The sequence below is a fragment of the Oryctolagus cuniculus genome, chromosome 5, assembly GCF_051225735.1.
Source record: "Oryctolagus cuniculus isolate XC-2025 breed Fujian yellow rabbit chromosome 5, ASM5122573v1, whole genome shotgun sequence".
NCBI lineage: Eukaryota > Metazoa > Chordata > Mammalia > Lagomorpha > Leporidae > Oryctolagus > Oryctolagus cuniculus.
The window spans coordinates 86,668,240-86,688,513 of NC_142871.1; the positions used below are offsets into that span (position 1 = coordinate 86,668,240).

Consider the following 20,274-nt stretch of genomic DNA (forward strand, 5'->3'; position numbering starts at 1 on the left):
TGCATGTAAGCTCCAGGGGACAAGGACATTGTGTTCAGCATCCCTGGTGCCTGGCACAGTCTCTGGCACACAGATAAGTACTCAAGGGAATGAATGAATGTTGAGAGACTTACTGTGCTCTGCTTTGGTATGACAGGCAAGAAGAGACAAAAAAGTTCAGAGAAATGTCTCTGAGGACAAAGGAATACATTCTCTTCATACATCAGAAACCTCACAGGACTGGGCATCATATAACAGAGACAGCATGGGATATGTTTCAGAATGTCTTGAGAGGAGTTCTATCATAGGCATTCCAGTACCTAGCTCAATTAACTTAAATGTGCTAGACATACAAGTGATACACCTGTGGGTGTCCAGGCCATGAGGACTGGAAGAACTGGGTTTTATTAGTGGACAGAGATCTGTAGAATAACCCCCTCAGGCTTCTCTTCCAAATTTGAAAGCACTGAATTAAACAAAGACCCTGTTTACACTGTGGAACAAAATAATTGCTTAAACAGAAAGAGGTAATGTCTTTAGGAAGTAACTTAGAACAACACAGAATCCACCTGAGTTTTATCAATGCCATCCTCAGTATACAACTTGCCTAATTGTTCCTACTTCCAGTTACAGTCTATAAAAGGAACACCAAGCTCTGATTTAATGTTTCTGTTTCAAGCAACGGGTATTACAAATGTAGAAAATACCTGGATTTGAGAGGAAAGGAGTTTCTTTGGATGTGTAGCCAACAATTCCCACAACTTCATTACCAACATTAAGAATTTTATATGGCAAATAAAGTCCTGATATTTCAGATGCTAGTGATCCCTTTGCTTTAATGTTTGCACTCAGAATTGGAAATTTAGCCTCTTTGAGAAGTGGGTCAATCAGTCCTTTTACCCCATTATCAAATTCATGGTTTCCCAGTGCCTAGGTAAAAGGGAAAAGAGAGAAAGCATTAAGTACTATGGAATTTCCAATAAAAACTTTAAAAAATGACATTAGCCCAGTAGCTCCCCAAATGGGCTTGGCTCCTATCAGACAGTTTCCATGGCCTCCGTGTCCACTGCACGTTGAGGAGGATCCAGGGGCCTTCAGAGTGCTAGGATGCAGAGCACTGATACCTCAGGGCTCACTGCACCCAGCAGGGTTGCCATCAACATGCACAAGTGTCACTTGGTGAGTTGGTCAGGTGTCCACTGTCTTGCCAGTCCTCAGAACTGGGGCAGGCTGGAGAGTCTACATTTACCACCCTCTGCCCAGCCCTTTCATGCTGTTTTTTTTTCTCATAAGTCCACATTTCAGACCCAACCATTTAAACCATCATCTGTCGGGAAGAAGCATGATTGTGCACAGGACTTTAGCACAAGGCAGGCTGAAATGTACTGTTGACTGAGACCAGAAGCCCCTCCCTCCCACCATGTTCCCACACTTGTGTTTTCTCAAGGACTCCTCGATCCTCTAATTCTCCTGGGAAAAGGAAGATATCCAAGGGCAAGCCCATTTTACAGTGCGGTACTGGCTTCTTTCTTCAGCAGCTCTGGGCCACCTTTATCTACTCCTAGCAGTTCCAAGCTAAGGAGAACTCCAGGGTGAAAGTGTCGCTTGACCTTCAGTGGGTTACAGACCTGCTCTGAGTGCAGGGGCTTCCTTAGGAGCAGGGGTGATTTCATGCATCATCAGTATGGCCCTTGGGGTCATACATATTCCATAGCATGTAATGACACATTTGTGGGGTCATTTGCTTTTGTCTCCTGACCGGACTGAAGGCTCTTGAGCCACTACATGCTGGCTGCACTGTAGTCCCCTCATGTGCACACGTGCATTTGTTGAATGCCTTGGCTCAAGTGGTTGGGTATATACCCTCAGGCATGTATCTTCATGCAGGGACAGCAGCATCCTGTGTTCACATTACCATTTCCTTCTCCTGAGGAAATTCAGAATTTCTAAATTTGCCTTTCCCCCATGTCTGGTGAGCTACTCATTTTTACCTCTTCCTTTTGTATAATTAACTTCCTTCTTAAAAGTTGATTTAGTCTCGAAAGTTCTCCCACTCAGGTAATTTTTTTTTCTTCTTCTAGTCTTAGAATAGTGCTATTTCTTCCTATGCTGAAATTAGTCTCCCATGTTATGTTACAATGCCTGTCTTGCTTAACTGTGAAGTTGTTTGGTTTTTAATGACTATTTCCATGGTTCTTCATGTTGTCAGCCACCCTGTGGTTTACATGTTTAGCACTGTGGTTATGTGCTTAGCACTGAGCAACAGCTGAAGTCACAGTTTTCATTTCTTTGTTACCTGTTTAGTGTTTCCCCTCCCCACCCTGACTTTGAGTGCAATGCTCCTGAAAGTGGCAGTTTTACTGTCTTTTTCCTCCCTATTGCCATGGGGAGAGGAGCCCCCAGTCTATGATGTTCAATGTTGTGTGTAGATTGACTAAATCATCTCCCTCACACTCCCACCTCCAACTCCAAACTTGAGAATCTCCAGCCCTTACTTTTTTCCTGATCTCTAGAACTGTATGTTAACTGCCATGCGACATTTTCCCCCAATGTCTTAAAAGCACCCAAGGTTCACCATGCACAAAGCCCCTTTCATCTGGGATTTCCCATCTTGGCCCAAGGTGCTGGCACTCCCATAGTCGATAAAGCCAGAATACGTGGAGCAACTGAATCTCACGCTCTCCTCTCCCACCCCCACCCCCCAGCATGCTTCTCTTTGACATAAGAGCTCCAGTGTCTGCCTACCACATTGTCCCTACCTTAGTGTGATCCTCACCATTCTCTCCTGCACTACAGTAGCCTCCTGCCTAGGCTTTCAGTCTTCATCACTCCCTTCTCTAGACTGTTCTTTGTACTGCTGCCAGGATAATCTTTCTAAATGCAAATGTGATCTTGTCATGCTCCACCTGCAGGTCCTATAGAGGCACTGCCTTTTGGATAAAAGTCAGTATTCTGAGCAGGGCTCACAAGGCTCTTTGTGATTGGATCTCACCTTGGCTCCAGCCTCATTTCTGACAGCCACACTGTAATGTGCCAAGCAAGAAGGAAGGATTGGTTCCACCACTTACGAGCAGTGAGCTGGGGCATGTTCCTAAATCTCCGTTTTCTCTGGAAGGGCAGTAAATAAACAAGACAAATGTGGTAATGAGACAGAACTAGCATTTACTAATACTTGTCATGTGAGAGCATTGTAAAAAGTGACTTTGTATAGAAAATCTGCTTTAGTGCTATGAGGTTGTGCTGTGAGTATTTCACTATGCTCATTTTACCGATGAAAAAGTCTCAGCTCTAGAGAAGTTAAATGAATTGTTGAAGGTGACAAAATTAGTAAGTGGTGGAACTGAGACTAGAATCACTTCTGTTTGACTTCAAAGTTCTTAACCTCTGAGCTTTGCCGAACCCAAAGTAGGTGCTCAAAAACAAAAAAAAAATGACACCTAACTTCTTGTATTTTCCCACGATGTCACTTATCTCTGTGCTTTTGCATGTGATGGCTAAAGATGATAGCTAAACTAGACCAGAATATTGTTTCTTCAGGTCCTTATTCAACTGATGGCTTTAGCTCCTGAAGTCTGGTAATTCTTTGTTTTTTTTTGTTTTTAAATTTTAGAGATATTTGCTCAATAAATTCCTACCCCTCTCAAACTTGGCACTAAATTATTTTTTCAAGATTTATTTTATTTGAAAGGCAGAGTTACATATACAGAGAGAGAGGAAGAGACACAGAGAGAGGTCTTCCATCTGCTGGTTTACTCCCCAAATGGCTGCAACACCCAGGGCTGAGCCAGGCTGAAGCCAGGAAGCAGGAGCATCTTCTGAGTCTCCCACATGGAGTGCGAGGGGTGGCAGGGGCCCAGGAACTTGGACCATCTTCTGCCGCTTTCCCATGTGCATTAGCAGGAAGCTGGATTGGAAGTGGAGCAGTTGGGACTCTAATGGGTGCCAACATGGGATACCAACACTGCAGGCTATGGCTTAACCCGCTGCACTACAGTGCTGCTCCTCTGGTAATTCTTATTATACAGAGACTTCTCAGTCACCCAGTCTGAGCTAAATGTCTTTCCTTTCTCTGGTAGCCGTCTCTTTGTAGCTGTGGTAGAGCCCTAGTCTGCCTGCCAGTGAGTGCTTAGCACCTGCAGACACCCAGCAGGCATAGAGGCTACACTGCTGAATGAATAAATGAATGGACAGAATCGTTACCAACTTTTCAAACAAAAATCAATGCAGAAAAATTTGTTTGTAAATACTAATTTTCTTTAGGAATTCCTGTTTACATTTTCCTACCTTGACTTTCTCCTATCTGATTTTATTCTATTGTACTTATGAGAACTTAATGTTGTATAAGTTATTCAGAAGGAGGATCATGTGTGTAAAAGTGATCATTTTAATCACTTTTATTATTTTTATTAATAACATGAAAATATCTCAGGAAAAGACTGCCCAAGGGAAAAACATAGAGCAATTAAAAAAAAAAAACAGAACAACACAACAGATGAAGTCATTCTTTGGGATTGGCAGGAGATAGGTTCCAGGACCCCCTACAGATATGAAAACCTTTGGATGCTCAAGTTTCTTACATGAAATGGCTCAGTATTTGCATATAACTTATGCATGTCCTCCTGCATACTTTATTTATTTATTTGATAGAAAGACAGGGGAAGAGAAAAAGAAACAGAGAGAGAGCACACTCATTTACTGGTTCACTCCCCAAATGCCTGCAGAAGCTGGAGCCAAAGCTGGGATTAGGAACTCAATCTATGTCTCTCTTGTGGGTGGCAGGAACCCAGTTGCTTGAATCATCACCACTGCCTCCCAGGGTCTGCATTAGCAGAAAGCTGGAGCCAGGAGTCTGTAAATGTTCAAATATTTTTGATTTACTGCTGGCTGAATCCACAGATGCAGAAGCTATGGATACAGAAGGCCCACTGTATTCTTAACCCAACTTTTTTGGTCTTCTCTGAAAGTTGATCCAAATTTTCTAATATAGTACTTACAGTTCTTTTGTTAATCACTATTTTTTGTTTAATCATCACTTTAGGCAAGTGATTCTATGACCCAGCTCAAATTCTTATGTTCATGTGTTCTGTGTGTGTGTGTGATTCTTTTGCTTTCCAAGTATTTCATTTTGAATATTGGGATTATTCATTCATTAACAATATTTGTTCACAATTCTAGCCCTGTGACAACCTTGTACATTTTATACTAAATTTCACCAAATGTACTTTTCTGTAATTTAAGAGACTTGAGCCTAGCAAAATGACCTTCAATATTTCCAACACCAGAATCATAGAAATAACAATGTGGGCTTCTGGTCCAATGCCAGCTTCTTACCTTGCCATTTTGTGCAAGAGAAAGCATAAAACACTATTTTAAAAAGAGAAAAATAAATGAGGGAAGGAAGGAGGGAGGGAAGGAAAGTAGGAGCGAGGGAAGGAAGGAGAGAGTGAGGGGGTTAAGAAAAGAAAAAGAACTGATGGTCTTACAGGAATGAAAGTTTCCACATTCTCCTTATAGCCAAGCTCAGTTTGACATCCAGATTCCTAAAATGTGGCTTGCCATTTAAGGTCAAAAGAATTGAAGTGTTGAGAACAAAAGGAAATTTGATTCTTCTGTGACTCAAAATCCTGTTGTTGTGAAATGAACTCTGACAAATACAGTCTGATTTCAACACCTTCTGCAAATACTTCTTGGTATTTGCAGTTGATGTGGATAGTTTGTAAGGGCCTTTGGCTTCAGAAAAACCCTCTGTTGACTGAGAATGAGACCCAGAAGTTTACATGAATCAGCAATGGAATAATGAGATATTCTATGACTTGGGATGCCAGCTTTCTTGTTTTGATTATTATAAATATCCTTCAAGTGAAGGAAAACTTACGTCTAAAGTTTGGCTTATGATTCATATAACTTCTGTTTTAGGCCAAAGTCAACTTTACCCCTGAGGATGAGCAGTGTTCTTAGAAAAAATTCCAGGGAATTATAAGGTGGTCACATTATTTGTTTCTAATGTACTTCATGCTAAAAATAATTAAAAATACATTAATTATCATTTCTTGGGTACTAAACTGATTAGAAGGTACCCAGTATACATCTAAGTTGAAGGGCAAACAAATATATGATGTCATAACATGACTCCCCTCCATCCCCTTCCCTACAATGGCAGATGCCAATCAACTGGCTGAGTTAGTCTTTCCCACTGAGTTTGGAATGAACATCAGCATCCTTCTTATTCTAGCAGTTCAGGGAGTCATTGACACTCAACTAGAGATGACAGTAGAGATGAGACCTTTTTCTATGCTTGCAAAGATAATAATTATAAGCATTGAACTAACTGGCTTTTGACAACAGTAAGATACAACTTTAGCAGGTAACATAAGCTAGAGGCAACATTTATAAATAAAGAAGAAAAATCTCCTTCTGTCTCTTTTTTTGTACTAATTTGACCCACAACTTGCATGGATGGAATCTGCAGCAGAAGTCAAAGGGTACACTGAACCTTTCCGGCTCCCCTGCCCCATCCTCTGAGGTGATGTGCCAGCTACTGTTTCTTTCTCAAAGCTCTTCCTAGCAGGAGCTGCCATGTAGTCATTTGCTCTTTCTTACCTGTGAACAAACACTCCCATTGGGATTGAGTAAATGCACGAGTAGAAGAAATAATGAGAACTTTCCTCAGGGTGTGAATAAGGGAAGTGAAACAGTTGGTGTGAGAGCAGGTGGCTAACACAGGAAGCAGAATCAAAAGTTAGACGTGGACACTGATCTGCCTGGTCTGCAGGGGGGACACAGTGGCCAGTGGCCTTTTCATGAAGGCCGCTCATGATTCGGTAATATTTTGTTTTTAGAGAGGAATCTCCCACTTTCTAAGTACCCCAGTCACAGCTGATTGATCAAAGCCATCTCCTTTCCTGTTATTCGGCCCCTGGGGCAGGTGCCCCAGGCGGCCTCATATGACTTAGAATTCTGTGCAAGTATAGCTATTTTCTATGTGTGTACTGGGGGAAAGGCTATAAAACACAGTTCTGCTGGCCTCAGGTACCAAACTGGTAAGGAGTTGTGCTTCAAAAGCCAATAAAGGATGAGCCCGAAGGGCACAGAGGGATAATTTTAGCAGGAAACAGCCACAAAAGGCAAGCAAGCCTGAAAGCTGAAAACACTCACAGGCCAAGATCCTGTCAGGTCCCGCCTCAGACAGAACCTGCTTTCTCAATTGGGAAATGTGTGTCCCCAAATAAACAAATTGTGGGGACGTCCTAGGGGCCCAGCTCTGCCGAGCTCCCCACACGGCAGCGTGGGTCGGTTTGCCTACGCCTGCAGCAGAATTTCTATTCCCAGTACTGCCAGCAAGTGTTTTCTCGAACACTGAGATGACTCCCCTTCTCTGTTTCAGGCCTGATCAGCTTGAAACAAGCAGAGAGAATTCCGGACACTGTGAAAATATGTCTGTCTGGGAGGGGGCGCCTGGGGCAGAGGCCTGGACCCCTCTCCCTCTTCTTGTTTCAAGAGGCAATTTGTGGAGCAGTCTGGGGTGATTTGGTAGTCAGCTGTTTCTCCCCGCACCTTCCCCATGGCTCCCTGCCCTGAGAGTCCCCTGCAGGTCAATGACCAGCAGACAAGGACCTCAGCCCAGCGACTGTGAATGAGACACTCATGAAGATGCACATGTCCCAGCTGTGCGAAGTGCACACAGAAGCAGTGAAACGCAGGGCAGCCTCCTCACCCTCCACTGCTGGCCCCTCGCGCCCAGCTGTCCACAGTCCTGTTGCTTTTACTTCTGCCCCAGCCCTCAGTGGTCTCCTCCTCCGCATTCCCACTGCTCTGCTTCCCGGTGTCCTTGTCACGTCTCGCCCAGACCATTCCAGAATCTTCTAGCCACCAACCAGACATAGCTCCCATGCATCCCTTGCAGGTCATCTCTGAAAACACACCCCCATAGCCTCCTGCCTCTGCTCTAAGTCTCTCCAACCACTCGCCCCTGCCCCCAGTGGTGAAGTGAAACCCCCGAGCTACTTATGATGCAGTTTGAGTGACACCTCCACATCTCTTTTGGTTTGGAGTGTTCCCCCTGGCCCGTCTCTCATAGCACTCACCCCCCCACACACCAATGGCTGTTCATATGCCAACTGCCCCACATCCTTGGTGACACCGAGTGACCGCTGGCACCAGTGCCTAGCAGATGTTTACTGAATGAATAATAAACCCACTCTCTTCACCTGTTTTTAAATGGGCTCCATTTACTCTAGGATTTGGTATGTGAGCCATTAAAACTTCTCAGAAGGAGGCAGGATATGAAACACGCTTGGTAAATAGTAATGAAGCAACGACTCAGTTGTAAAACAAATGAAACCAAGCTGATGGGAAGCCCGGGAAAAGTGCAGCCAACGACATCACCATTCACAGCCTGATAGTCTTGTACTCTCTCTGGGTACTTGCTTAGCTTCTCTTGTTTCATTTCCTGTTTTCTTTGCTTTTAATATTTTTAAAATTCATTGAGAGAGAGAAAGAGAGAGAGAGAGTTGCAATAACAGGGGCTGGGCCAAGCTGAAGGCAGAAACTCTGGATCTCCCATGTAGGAACCATTATCAACTGCTTCCCAGGCACATTGGCAGAGAACAGGATCAAAAGCAGAGTAGCTGAGATTGAAACCAGTACTCTGATATGGGTGCAGGCATTCTAAGTGGCGACTTAACCTGCAGTGCCACAAGGCCTGCCCCACAATTTGTTTTTAAGTTCAAACTCTTCTCTGTGTCTTATGTGTAAGTGTGCATATGAACATGATTTAAATTTCATGATGGAAATTACAGAGAAGATAAATTTTGTGAAGCAACCAAGTATTTGGCCCATCAAAGGACACTTATATCTGACTTAGAAATGGGACATCTCAGGGTGGGCATTTGGTCTGGCAGTTAAGGCCCTTTATGCCCACATCTCATATTGAATGCCTGGGTTCAAGTCCTAGCTCCTCTGCTTCCAATCCAGCTTCCTGCTGCCTCACACTGTGGAAGGCAGCAGATGATGGTTCAAGTGCTTTGGTCCTTGCCACCCCTATGGGAAACCCAAACTGAGTTTCAGGTTCCCAGCTTTAGCCTGGCCTGGCCACAGCTGTTGCAGGCATTTGGGGAGTAGATCAGTTAGTGGTCGGACCACTCTCTCTGCTTCTCAAATAAATAAAGTAAATAAAAATCTTAAAAGGAGGGACATTCCGCCACCTCAGCTTTGTTCATAGAGAACCTTTAAAAATATAGTGAATATAGGGAACTGGCCGGCGCCCTGGCTCACTAGGCTAATCCTCTGCCTTGTGGCGCCGGCATACCGGATTCTAGTCCCGGTTGGGGCGCCAGATTCTGTCCCAGTTGCCCCTCTTCCAGGCCAGCTCTCTGCTATGGCCCAGGAGTGCAGTGGAGGATGGCCCAAGTGCTTGGGCCCTGCACCCCATGGAGACCAGCATAAGTACCTGGCTCCTGGCTTCAGATCAGCGCGGTGCGCCGGGCACAGCGCGCTGGCCGCAGCGGCCATGGGAGGGTGAACCAATGGCAAAGGAAGACCTTTCTCTCTGTCTCTCTCTCTCTCTCACTGTCCACTCTGCCTGTCAAAAAAAAAAAAAAAAAAAAAAAGAATTCCTAAAATAAGGGAACTTTAAGAAAGAAGTTTTTTTTTTTTAAGACAAAAAGCTACATGACTAGGCCCTATTCATTTGTGACTCATTAAATCCTGATGAAACCCTGAAGTAGGTACTATTATTTCCCCTTTTTATAGATGGGAAAACTGAGGCAGAGGGCTCCATGACATCCAGTTGGCAGAGCTGGGATTTCAACAGGATTCTAACTGCTGTGCCAAACTGATGCTATGTGACTGCAGGGAAGATATGAGTATCACTCAGCTACTGGCTAGTTTCTCATAGGGTTCTACAGTTCCAAGAACAGCACCATGGTCCTTGTCCTCAGGAAGCTTATAGGGTAGGCAAAGAGCTGGACTAACATTAGCATACCCATCCATCCATCCATCCATCCACCCACCCATTCAACCATCCATCCAACTATCCATACATCATATGTGCACATAAAATGTTTTGGTGCAGTAGGTTAGGTTGTTGCCATATGGGCTGCAGTTCCAGTCCAGGCTGCTCTGCTTTCAATCTAGCTCCTTGCTAATGGCCTGGGAAAGCAGCAGGAGATGATCTAAATGTCTGGGTCTCTGCATCCACGTGGGAGACCCAGATGGAGTTCCTGGCTCCTGGCCTAGGCTTGGCCCACCTCTGGCCGTAGCTGGGAGAGTGAACCAAATGTATGGAAGATTACTCTATGTTTCCCAATCTCTGTAACTCTGCCTTTCAAAATGAATAAATAAAGCTTAAAAGAAGAAAGACACCCGGGGACCATGTGGAGGAGTTGGGAGAGGCCTCAGGTAAAGACACAGGTCCACACTGGCTGCTAATAACTGAAGGAGCTCAGAGGGCAAGCTCTACCTCCATGTAACCAGTCAGGGATGCTTGCAGGCAAATGGCATCAACAAATGAGGGAATGAAAATTAGGTGTGAGGTTGTCAAAAATGCTCCAGCGAAGAGGCTTCAACAGGTCAGAAGAAAGATAAAGAAGAGTTGATGTAGTGCAGTAGGCACAATGCAGAAGGAAGAGTTCCTTTTTCAATTCACAGAAATAAATTATAAAGAAGATAAGAAAGCCACGTGTGCACCTTTATGTGACCAGTCACACACCAGCTCTTCTGTTATGGACTGGAGATTCCAGTAGAGCCTATAATCCAAGGGGCTTGGTTACCAGTTTCTCAGGGACCTGTAGCAGCATCCTTAAGGCAGGAGGATTACCACCATGCTTGGCTTGGTTGATACGTTCCTGGCATTGTGGACCATTTCTGAGGGTGGGTTGCTCTCCATCCCTCAGTCCTGTGCCAGGGCATTTTGGTCTTGGCCAGTGAGTGTACAGTCCACCAAATGGCAGAAAAGATCCTGGGGCCCAGGTCCCACCCCTAAAGCTCATCTGCAGGTCAATATTTATTGAAAGAAGGAATGAGCAAACAAGTACTGAACAAACAGCATTCACATTTTACCAATCAGGTAGAAAAACATACTAACTCTGCATACATGCAAAATACACATATCAATGTTACATGAGAATTAACTGTTCACCTGATTGGGGTCCAGTTAAGTTTAACTACATCTTTGAGGGGTCAGAGGGCTCCAGCTAATGTTTGGATTTATATAACACCACTTATTCCAGTGAGAAAATTTTATGAGGCCTGAGAAAACAAATACTGATGGAGCTTACCCAGCATTCAGATGTGCTTGTGAGTTGCTGATGTGATGGGTAATTGGCTTAATTATTTCCAATTTTCAGTTTTGAAAATCCAGATGCCAGGATAAGGACAAGATGAGCTAAGAAGCTGCCTTGGCTCCCTCCCTCTGCTCCCTGGGACCAGCCCAGGGAACTGATTTAGAACTCAGGCACAGATGAAGCAGAAGCCCATGGCCACAGCGATGGGGGCCTGTCCTCATCTTTGAGGCTGTGGGATCCACAAATCCCTAGACAGTCACAACATCTGAAGTCTATGCTCTGAGGAGAACTGTTAATTTTCTTTACCTCTTTACAAATACCATGCCATCAGGATCTCCCTTCAAGCTTTTCAAACCAGCACTGCCAATTTGTCTTCCCGCAAACAAGGCTTTGTTATCAAAGATAAAGTAACTCCGAGTTTCTTTGGTACAGGAGACCTTGTAAGCATTTGAATACAACATGGTTTCACTTCAGCATTACATTTACAGAGAGAGAAAACACACGTTCACCATGTATCTGGGTGTAGATGGTAAGTGGGAGGGCCCATTGTTGGGTCTTCCTTAGCCCAGGTCTGTAGCTCAAGTATCCCAAGCACAGGTGTTAGAATTGTAGCCCTTTTCCTTTGCTCTGTTTATCCTCTCCCTGTTATCGATTTTATACATTACCCAGCCCCTGCATGTGGTTAAGAAGAGTCAAAAGGGCATTGCTCCTTGCCTATCTCCAGAACAGTGAATGCTACTCTAGCAGGTCTTACTGGCCACAGCCTTCTGCATAAAGCCTGGCACATGGGAGTCCAAGATAGATATCTGTGGACTGAAGGAATAAATGAGCTTCACAGACAACAAGTTCAAAGCTGGGCTCATCCTCCTTCCACTCCTTAGGCTGTCATTTCGGTTATTGACAGTACAATGCTGTACAGATCATCCTTGGACTCTCTCTGCCTGCAAAAATGTGGCCAACTGGAGGTACCTGGGAGATGACAATGCTTGCTCTCCCCAAGGAAATAACTTCAAAGAAAAAAAAGGGGGGAAGCCATGAGAGAGAAATGAGAGAGTAAGAGAGCCATCAAGCAAACTTAGAAGTATACGTAAATAAGTCCAGAAAAAAACAAGTGATGTTGTCATATGAGAAGTGAGAGACAGTGAATGAGCTGCACAAGGGCAGAGATGCTGGGATGTGACGTGAGACAGATCCCTTGCCCAGTTCCCCATTTCTTAGCTGAGGAAGTCATTGCCAAATTCATGTAGCTGGTGACTCAAGGAACCAGTAAGTAAATGTGATTGTGCTGATGGCCCAGGGAAATAAATCTCTTTCCACTTCTCCTGTCTGCCACAGCCCTGCAGTGTCCAGCTATGTCCAGTAAATCAGGAAAAACATTTAGACTGCACTTCAGTGTTTGAGACTTCAGCCATCAGGGGGTACTGTGGTTTGAATGTTCCCACTGACACTCAGGTTGACCTTTAATTCCCGTTGTGCGGTGCTAAAAGCTGCAGCCCAGTGGGACTTTTCATAAGTGATTAGGTCATGAGGGCTCTGCTCTCAGGAAAGGATTAATCTGTTCATGGATTTTCTTGAGACTGGGTCTGTTATCAAAGCCAATTTGGCTCTGTCTTTTGTGTGTGTGCCTCATGTCATGTGATGCCCTGTGCCTCCTGGATCTTGCCCTTCCCAGTCTTCAGAACCATGAGCCAAATGACATCTCCTTCTTAAACATTCCCCAGCTCCAGTATTCTGTTATAACAACAGAAAATAGACTAACACGGGATAAACGTAGGTATAAGAATCTGCCCCCTGAATAGCAATGTCAAAGCATGTTGACTCTCCTGGTGTCCTGAGCTTGAACCCTTCTAGTCATCTTTGGATGACAGCTTTTCCTGAGCCACCCCTGTCCTGTCAACAGAAGGCAGGCCAGCCAGCACTTATGGATCCTTCAAAGGGCACCGTCCTTAGCACTGTACATGCATCATCGTCTCTTCTAGACCTGACAACCTCTGGGAGGAGGCTGCCAACACTTCTCTCACACATGTGGAAGTGGAGGCCCCATGAGATGAATGAACTTCTTACAATGCACAGATCCTAAGTGGCAGGGGGGGACTTGCTTCTCATTAGTCTCACTCCCACATTCACTTTTTTACCCCATGCCACGCTGTCTGCCTAGAGAAGTTGGTTCCTATGGATTTGGCCCCACGACCTTAGTTCAGTTCTCATCTCACATCTAGATTACTGTCCAGCCTCTTTCTCATATTTCTTCTCTGGTGTTTTTCTCCTTTCTTTCATTCCTGTTCATTTTCCAGATGTGTGGCTTAAAGATTTTTTTCTCACACTAACCAAATTCTTCAGTTCTCTGCAGACAATAATTGTATAATCAACAATTCAATTGTTGACCCTATCTACTTGAACTTACATCATATCGGATAAGTTAAAGGGCTCCATTGCACAACACCATCCCCATTTAAGATGCTAGTTGGCAGTCCTCAGCTGCTTAAACTTAAAAAATTAAATTATTAATTATCATTGTTAAATTATTTAATCTAATTTTTAATAATTAAAGAGAGAGAGAACGATCTTTCATGCACTAGTTCTCTCTCCAAAGAGCTGGGGCTGAGCCGGGCCAAAGCCAGGAGCTGGGAACTCAACACAAGTTTCCCATATGAATGGCAGAAATCCAATTACTTGGACTATCACCTGTTGTCTTCCATTGTCTGTATTAGTGGGATGCTGAAGTCAGGAGCTGGAGCTAGGTATCAACCCAGGCACTCCATGTGGGAAATGGGCATTTTAACTTCTATCCCTGTCCTCCTGCCTCCTGCCTCTTGCCCCAGCCACCTACACTTCTAACTGACAAGCTATACTCAGAGATTCCCATGTCTCCATCCTCATGTTTGAAAATTAGTTAAAATGATTCATTGAACACATGAAGGATGCAACTCAGAAATAACCAAATGGAAGAGGAGCACAGGGAAAGATGTGAAGTTTCTGGTGGTGGCGGGGCATAGGGAGGGGTGTATACAGACCTTCCATGCCCATTCTGGTCATGCCACCCTCCAGGAACCTTCACATGTTCAGCACCCTCAAATCTCATCAAACTTGTTCAAGAGTTTTATAGAGTTGCATCTCCAGCCTCACTGCCCTTTCCTGCAAGTTTGTGCATGAGGCTAAAATTACTCACCTTCTAATCCTCTAAGCTTTTGGTCTGTTTGGTGACTGTCCCCATCGCAAGGCTATCTAGACACTCCACCCAAAGTCACTTCATTGGCATACACTCAGATCTTATCAAAGGCTCTTATTACAGATAACAAAAGGTACTTCTGTGGCAAACACTGGGGACAAAGGCCAACTTTTTATTATTATTATTATACCATAGCCACCACTCTACTATTACATAAACTTACAAATGCACAAACCACAAGAGTAACTCGAGTACACCAAGTGAAAAGGCATCATAGATCAAGTTGATAAACTTAAGAGCAGAAGATACTTACAATTTCCAAAATTGATCACAGATCAATAGCTAAAATTCCTAAAAATCAATAAAGACAGCAAATCTGAAGATCCAAGATGGCTGACTCTAGAGGCCCTGTACTCGCCTACTCCATGGAGAAGAATCAGAACAACAGAGGAAGGACCATGCTTACAGGAAATTGAGGGAAAACTACAGAAGGATTCCACATTCCTCACTGGTTTTAAATCCAGTCCACAAAACTGACTGGAGTCTGATAACTTGCTCAAAAAAAAGGACCCCGCTTGTCTTTCTCCATCCTCAAAGCCCTGGACTCAAGCTTCTGCTAAACCCTTAGGAACAGAAAGCAGTCCCTGCACTAGCAGAGCCCCTAGAGCTGGAGTCAGGACACTCATGGGGACAGAGAACAGGTCCCTCTGCCTGCTGTAGTTGTGGAGTTGTGGGCACAAGCCTCGGGGCCATGCTCACTCACTCTGCATAATACAGGGAAGTTCCTTCTTCTCTTGGGGCTTGAAGCCATCAACAGTCCATACAGAAGCCCCAAAGTACACACAGCCCAGATCTGAGAAAGTCTCCTGCTGTACCTCTTAGCACAGGTACAAGCCCCAGCATCATCCTTGTGGGGACATAGGGCCGTTCCTTCTGGGTCCTTCAGCACTGGGACTGTGGCTGTTGGTGCTACATACTCTCGAGTAACTCTTTTACCTATGGGGCCTAGAGGGCTCTATCTGTATTCCTCTGCTTCAGGCTGGTGGCCAGTCCCCAGTCCCCAGCATAACCTACACTTGTCTTGTGAGACCTGGGTAAGGGCCTCGCTGTATCATGCAACTCTGGGACTGTGACTGTTGGTATTATAAGTCTCAGGGACACTTCAACTCCCCCATGGAGCCCACAGAAGGCCTGATATGCATTTCTCTGCTCAAGGTCTGCACTGCTAGTGCACAATCTCCAGTACAAAATACATTCACAGTGTGGGACATGGGTAAGGTACCCTCTAAGTCCTGCAGCTCCGGGTCTGTGACCATCTGTTCCTTAAGTCCAAAGGAAACCTGTGCTTTCCTTTAGGACCTGAGAAAGGCCCTAACTGCATCACAGTGATCCAGGAGTTCATAAAGCAGTGCACAATTCCCAGTATAACCTGTGGGAAATGGGTTAGGTACTCTCTGAGCATGATACCTTCAAAAGAATAAAATGTTTCTCCAGAAATAGATAATCAGAGTTACAGAGAGAGAGAGGGAGACACACACACACACACACACACACACACACACACACACACAGAGACAGAGAGACTTAAAAAAAAAAGACAGATTTTCCATTTGCTGGTTTACTCCCTAGACAACTCCAATGCCCAGGACTGGGCCAAGATGAAGTCAGGATCCAGAAGCTTCATCCAGATCTACCACATGGTTGGAAGGGGCCCAAGCACTTGGGCCATCTCCCACTGCTTTTCCCAGGGCATTAGAAGGGAGCTGGATTGGAAGTGGAGCAGCCAGGACTCAAACTGGTGCCCATATGGGATGCTGGTGTTTGTAGGTGGCAGCTTTACCTACTATGCCACAATGCTGGCCCTAGATCCTGATTTGGAGGAAATCTATGAAATTCCTGAAAAAGAATTCAAAATAATGATCCTAAGGAAATTCAGTAAGATTCAAAATAATACAGATGGACAATTCAAAGAAATGAGGAAAAGAATGCATGATATGAATGAAAATTCAACAAAAACATATAAATCATTAAAAACAAATAATCATGGGGCCAGGCGCTGTGGCACAGTAGGTTAAAGCCCTGGTCTGAAGTGCCGACATCCCAAATGGGTGCTGGTTCTACTCCCGGCTGCTCCTCTTCCGATCCAACTCTCTGCTATGGCCTGGGAAAGCAGTAGAAGATGGCCCAAGTCCTTGGGCCCCTGTACCCACTTGGGAGACCTGGAAGAACCTCCTGGCTCCTGACTTCAGATTGGCTCAGCTCTGGCTGTTGCGACCATCTGGGGAGTGAACCAGCAGAGGAAGACCTCTCTCTCTGTGTCTCTACCTCTCTCTGTAACTCTGTCTTTCAGATAAATAAATATTTTAAAAAAAACCAAATAATCAGAAATTTTGAGCTGAAAATATCAAAGAAATAAAAAAAACAGAATTGATCAAGAAAGAGAAAGAATTTCTGATTTTGAGAACAAGACAAAATAATCAGTCACACAAAGATAAAGAGAAAACTAATTAAAAATAAAGAAAGCCTACAGTAAATATGGGATACCATGAAGTGAGCAAATATTTGCATTATATGGCTATTTGAAGGGTAAAAGAAGGAAAAAGGCATTGAGAACCTATGGAATGAAATAATAGTGGAAACTTTCTCAAATCTCAAAAGAGACATGGATGTACAGATACAGGAAGCTTAAAGGACTCCAACCAGACTCAACAAAAAGACTTTTTCCCAGCAGATTATAGTGAAATTGCCAAAAGTTAAGGAAAAGGAAAGAATCCTAAAGATAGAGAAAAATGTTAAGTTACATGTAAAGAAAATCCATTAGACCAACAGCAGACTTCCAAGCAGAAACCCTGCAGGTTGGGGCCCGCTCTGTGGAGTAGCAGGTAAAGCTTCTGCCTATGATGCCAGCATCCCACATGGGTGCCAGTTCATATCCTGGCTGCTCCACTTCCCATCCAGCTCCCTGCTAATGGCCTGGGAAACAGGGAAAGATGGCTCAAGTACTTTACAAATACATGAAAACAAGCAATATGCTCCCAAATAACTAGTGCATTATTGAAGAAATTAAAAAGTAAATTAAGAAATTTCTTGACACAAATTAAAATGAAAATGCAACATATTAAAATCTGTGAATAAAGGAAAAGAAGATTTAAGAGGGGATTTTAACCCTTCAAGATATTGGCACAGGCAAAGAATTTCTGGAAAAGACCCGGGAGGCACAGGCAGTCAAAGCCAAAATCAACTATTGGGATTGCATCAAATTGAGAAGTTTCTGTGCTGCAAAAGAAACAGTCAGGAGAGTGAAGAGACAACCGACAGAATGGGAAAAAATATTTGCAAACTATGCAACAGATAAAGGGTTAATAACCAGAATCTACAAAGAGATCAAGAAACTCCACAAAAACAAAACCAACAACCCACTTAAGAGATGGGCCAAGGACCTCAATAGACATTTTTCAAAAGAGGAAATCCAAATGGCCAACAGGCACATGAAAAAATGTTCAAGGTCATTAGCAATCAGGGAAATGCAAATCAAAACCACAATGAGGTTTCACCTCACCCCGGTTAGAATGGCTCACATGCAGAAATCTACCAACAACAGATGCTGGCGAGGATGTGGGGAAAAAGGGACACTAACCCACTGTTGGTGGGAATGCAAGCTGGTCAAGCCACTATGGAAGTCAGTCTGGAGATTCCTCAGAAACCTGAAGATAACCCTACCGTTCGACCCAGCCATCCCACTCCTTGGAATTTACCCAAAGGAATTTAAATTGGCAAACAAAAAAGCGGTCTGCACCCTAATGTTTATTGCAGCTCAATTCACAATAGCTAAGACCTGGAACCAACCTAAATGCCCATCAACGGTAGACTGGATAAAGAAATTATGGGATATGTACTCTTTAGAATATTATACCGCAGTAAGAAACAACGAAATCCAGTCATTTGCAACAAAATGGAGGAATCTGGAACACATCATGCTGAGTGAAATAAGCCAGTCCCAAAGGGACAAATACCATATGTTCTCCCTGATCGGTGACGACTGACTGAACACCAAGAGGGAAACCTGTTGGAGTGAGGTGGACACTATGGGAAATGGTGGCTTGATCAGCATAGCCCTGACTGTTAATGAACAACTTAATACATTATCCCTCTTAGTAGTTTTTTTTATCTGTTCTACTTAATATGACTGGTTTAGATCTGTAATTGATGCACAGTTATTCTTAAGTGTTGAAAATTAACTGAAATGTGATCCCTGTTGAACATGGTGGTGGGAATGGGAGAGGGAAGAGATGTATAATTTGGGACATGCTCAGGCTGACTTGCCCCAAGTGGTGGAGTTGGAAGCATACCAGGGGATTCCAATTCAATCCCATCGAGGTGGCATGTACCAATGCCATCTCACTGTTCCAGGTGATCAGTTTCAGTTCACAGTTGGTCATGGTGAAGGGACTGGGAGTCAAAGGGAACACATAGACAAGTCTAGTACCTGCTAACGCTAACCGATGGAGTAAATAAAGGGGAGAGTGATCCAACATGGGAAGTGAGATACTCAGCAGACTCATAGAATGGCAGATGTCCTAAATAGCACTCTGGCCTCAGAATCAGCCCTAAAGGCATTCGGAGCTGGCTGAAAAGCTCATGAGAGTTTTTCAGGCATGGAAAGCCAAGACACTCTGGCAAAAGATCTCTGCGAGTGAGATCCCAGTGGAAAGAACAGGTCATCAAAGAAGGAGGTACCTTTCTCTGAAGGGAGGAGAGAACCTCCACTTTGACTATGACCTTGTCTAAACAAGATAAGAGTCAGAGAACTCAGAGGGCTTCCATAGCCTTGGAAACTCATGACTGGAGCATAGGGAGATTACTGATGCCATAGACAGGAGTGTCAATTGGTAAAGTCAACAACAGGAGTCACTGTGCACTTACTCCTCATGTAGGATCTCTATCCTTAATGTGCTGTACATTGAGATTTAATGCTATAACGAGTACTCAAACAATATATTTCACTTTGTGTTTCTATGGGGGTGCAAACTGTTGAAATCCTTACTTAATGCATACTAAACTGATCCTCTGTAAAAAAAAAAAAAAAAAAAAAAAAAAAAAAAAAAAAAAAAAAAGAAATTATCAATTCCCAACTTGACTCTCACTGGGATTAAACATGACAATAGGTCTGCTCTGATTTCATCATCATTTAAAAAAATCATCTATTATTTTTCACTTTATGTTTCTGTGTGGGAGCAAACTGTTGAAATCCATACTTAATGTATACTAAGCTGATCTTCTGTATATTAAGATAATCGAAAATGAATCATGATGTGAAGGGAAGGGGAGAGGGAGTGGGAAAGGGGAGGGTTGTGGGTGGGAGGGACGGTATGGGGGGGAAGCCATTGTAATCCATAAGTCGTACTTTGGAAAATTATATGCATTAAATAAAAGTTTTTAAAAAAAAAAAAAAGAGGGGATTTTATAGCAGTAAGTATATACATTTTAAAAAATAAAATGATCTTAACAACAATCTAATAATGCATCTCAAGGACTTAAAAAAAAAAAAAAAAAACAAGAAAAACCCAAATTAGCAGAAGGCTAGAAATAATAAGGATCAGAGCAAAAAGAAATAAAATTTTTTAAAATACAAAAGATCAACAAAATGAAAAGTTGGTCTTTTGAAAAGATAAACCAAATAGACAAATCTTTAGCCAGACTAACAGAGAAAAAGAAAAAAGCTCAAATAAATGAAATCATACATTAAAAGGTGATATTACAACTGAATACCACAGAAACACAAAGGATTGTAAGAAACTACTACAAACAACTATATGATAACAAATTGAAAAATCTCAAAAACTG

General features: G+C 43.5%; 1 protein-coding gene across 5 annotated transcripts in view; it reads right to left on the reverse strand.

The window, feature by feature from the left end:
• Positions 1 to 20,274, reverse strand: part of NT5E (5'-nucleotidase ecto) — a 105,067-nt gene that overhangs the window by 77,908 nt on the left and 6,885 nt on the right. For all 5 annotated transcript variants that reach the window (XR_016233885.1, XM_070073820.1, XM_070073819.2 and 2 more), the window contains exon 2: positions 687 to 909. Coding sequence is in view for 4 of the 5 variants with exons in the window: in XM_070073820.1 (XP_069929921.1) it covers positions 687 to 909 (223 nt within the window). In the remaining variant the exon portion in view is untranslated. The remainder of the gene's footprint in view (positions 1 to 686; positions 910 to 20,274) is intronic.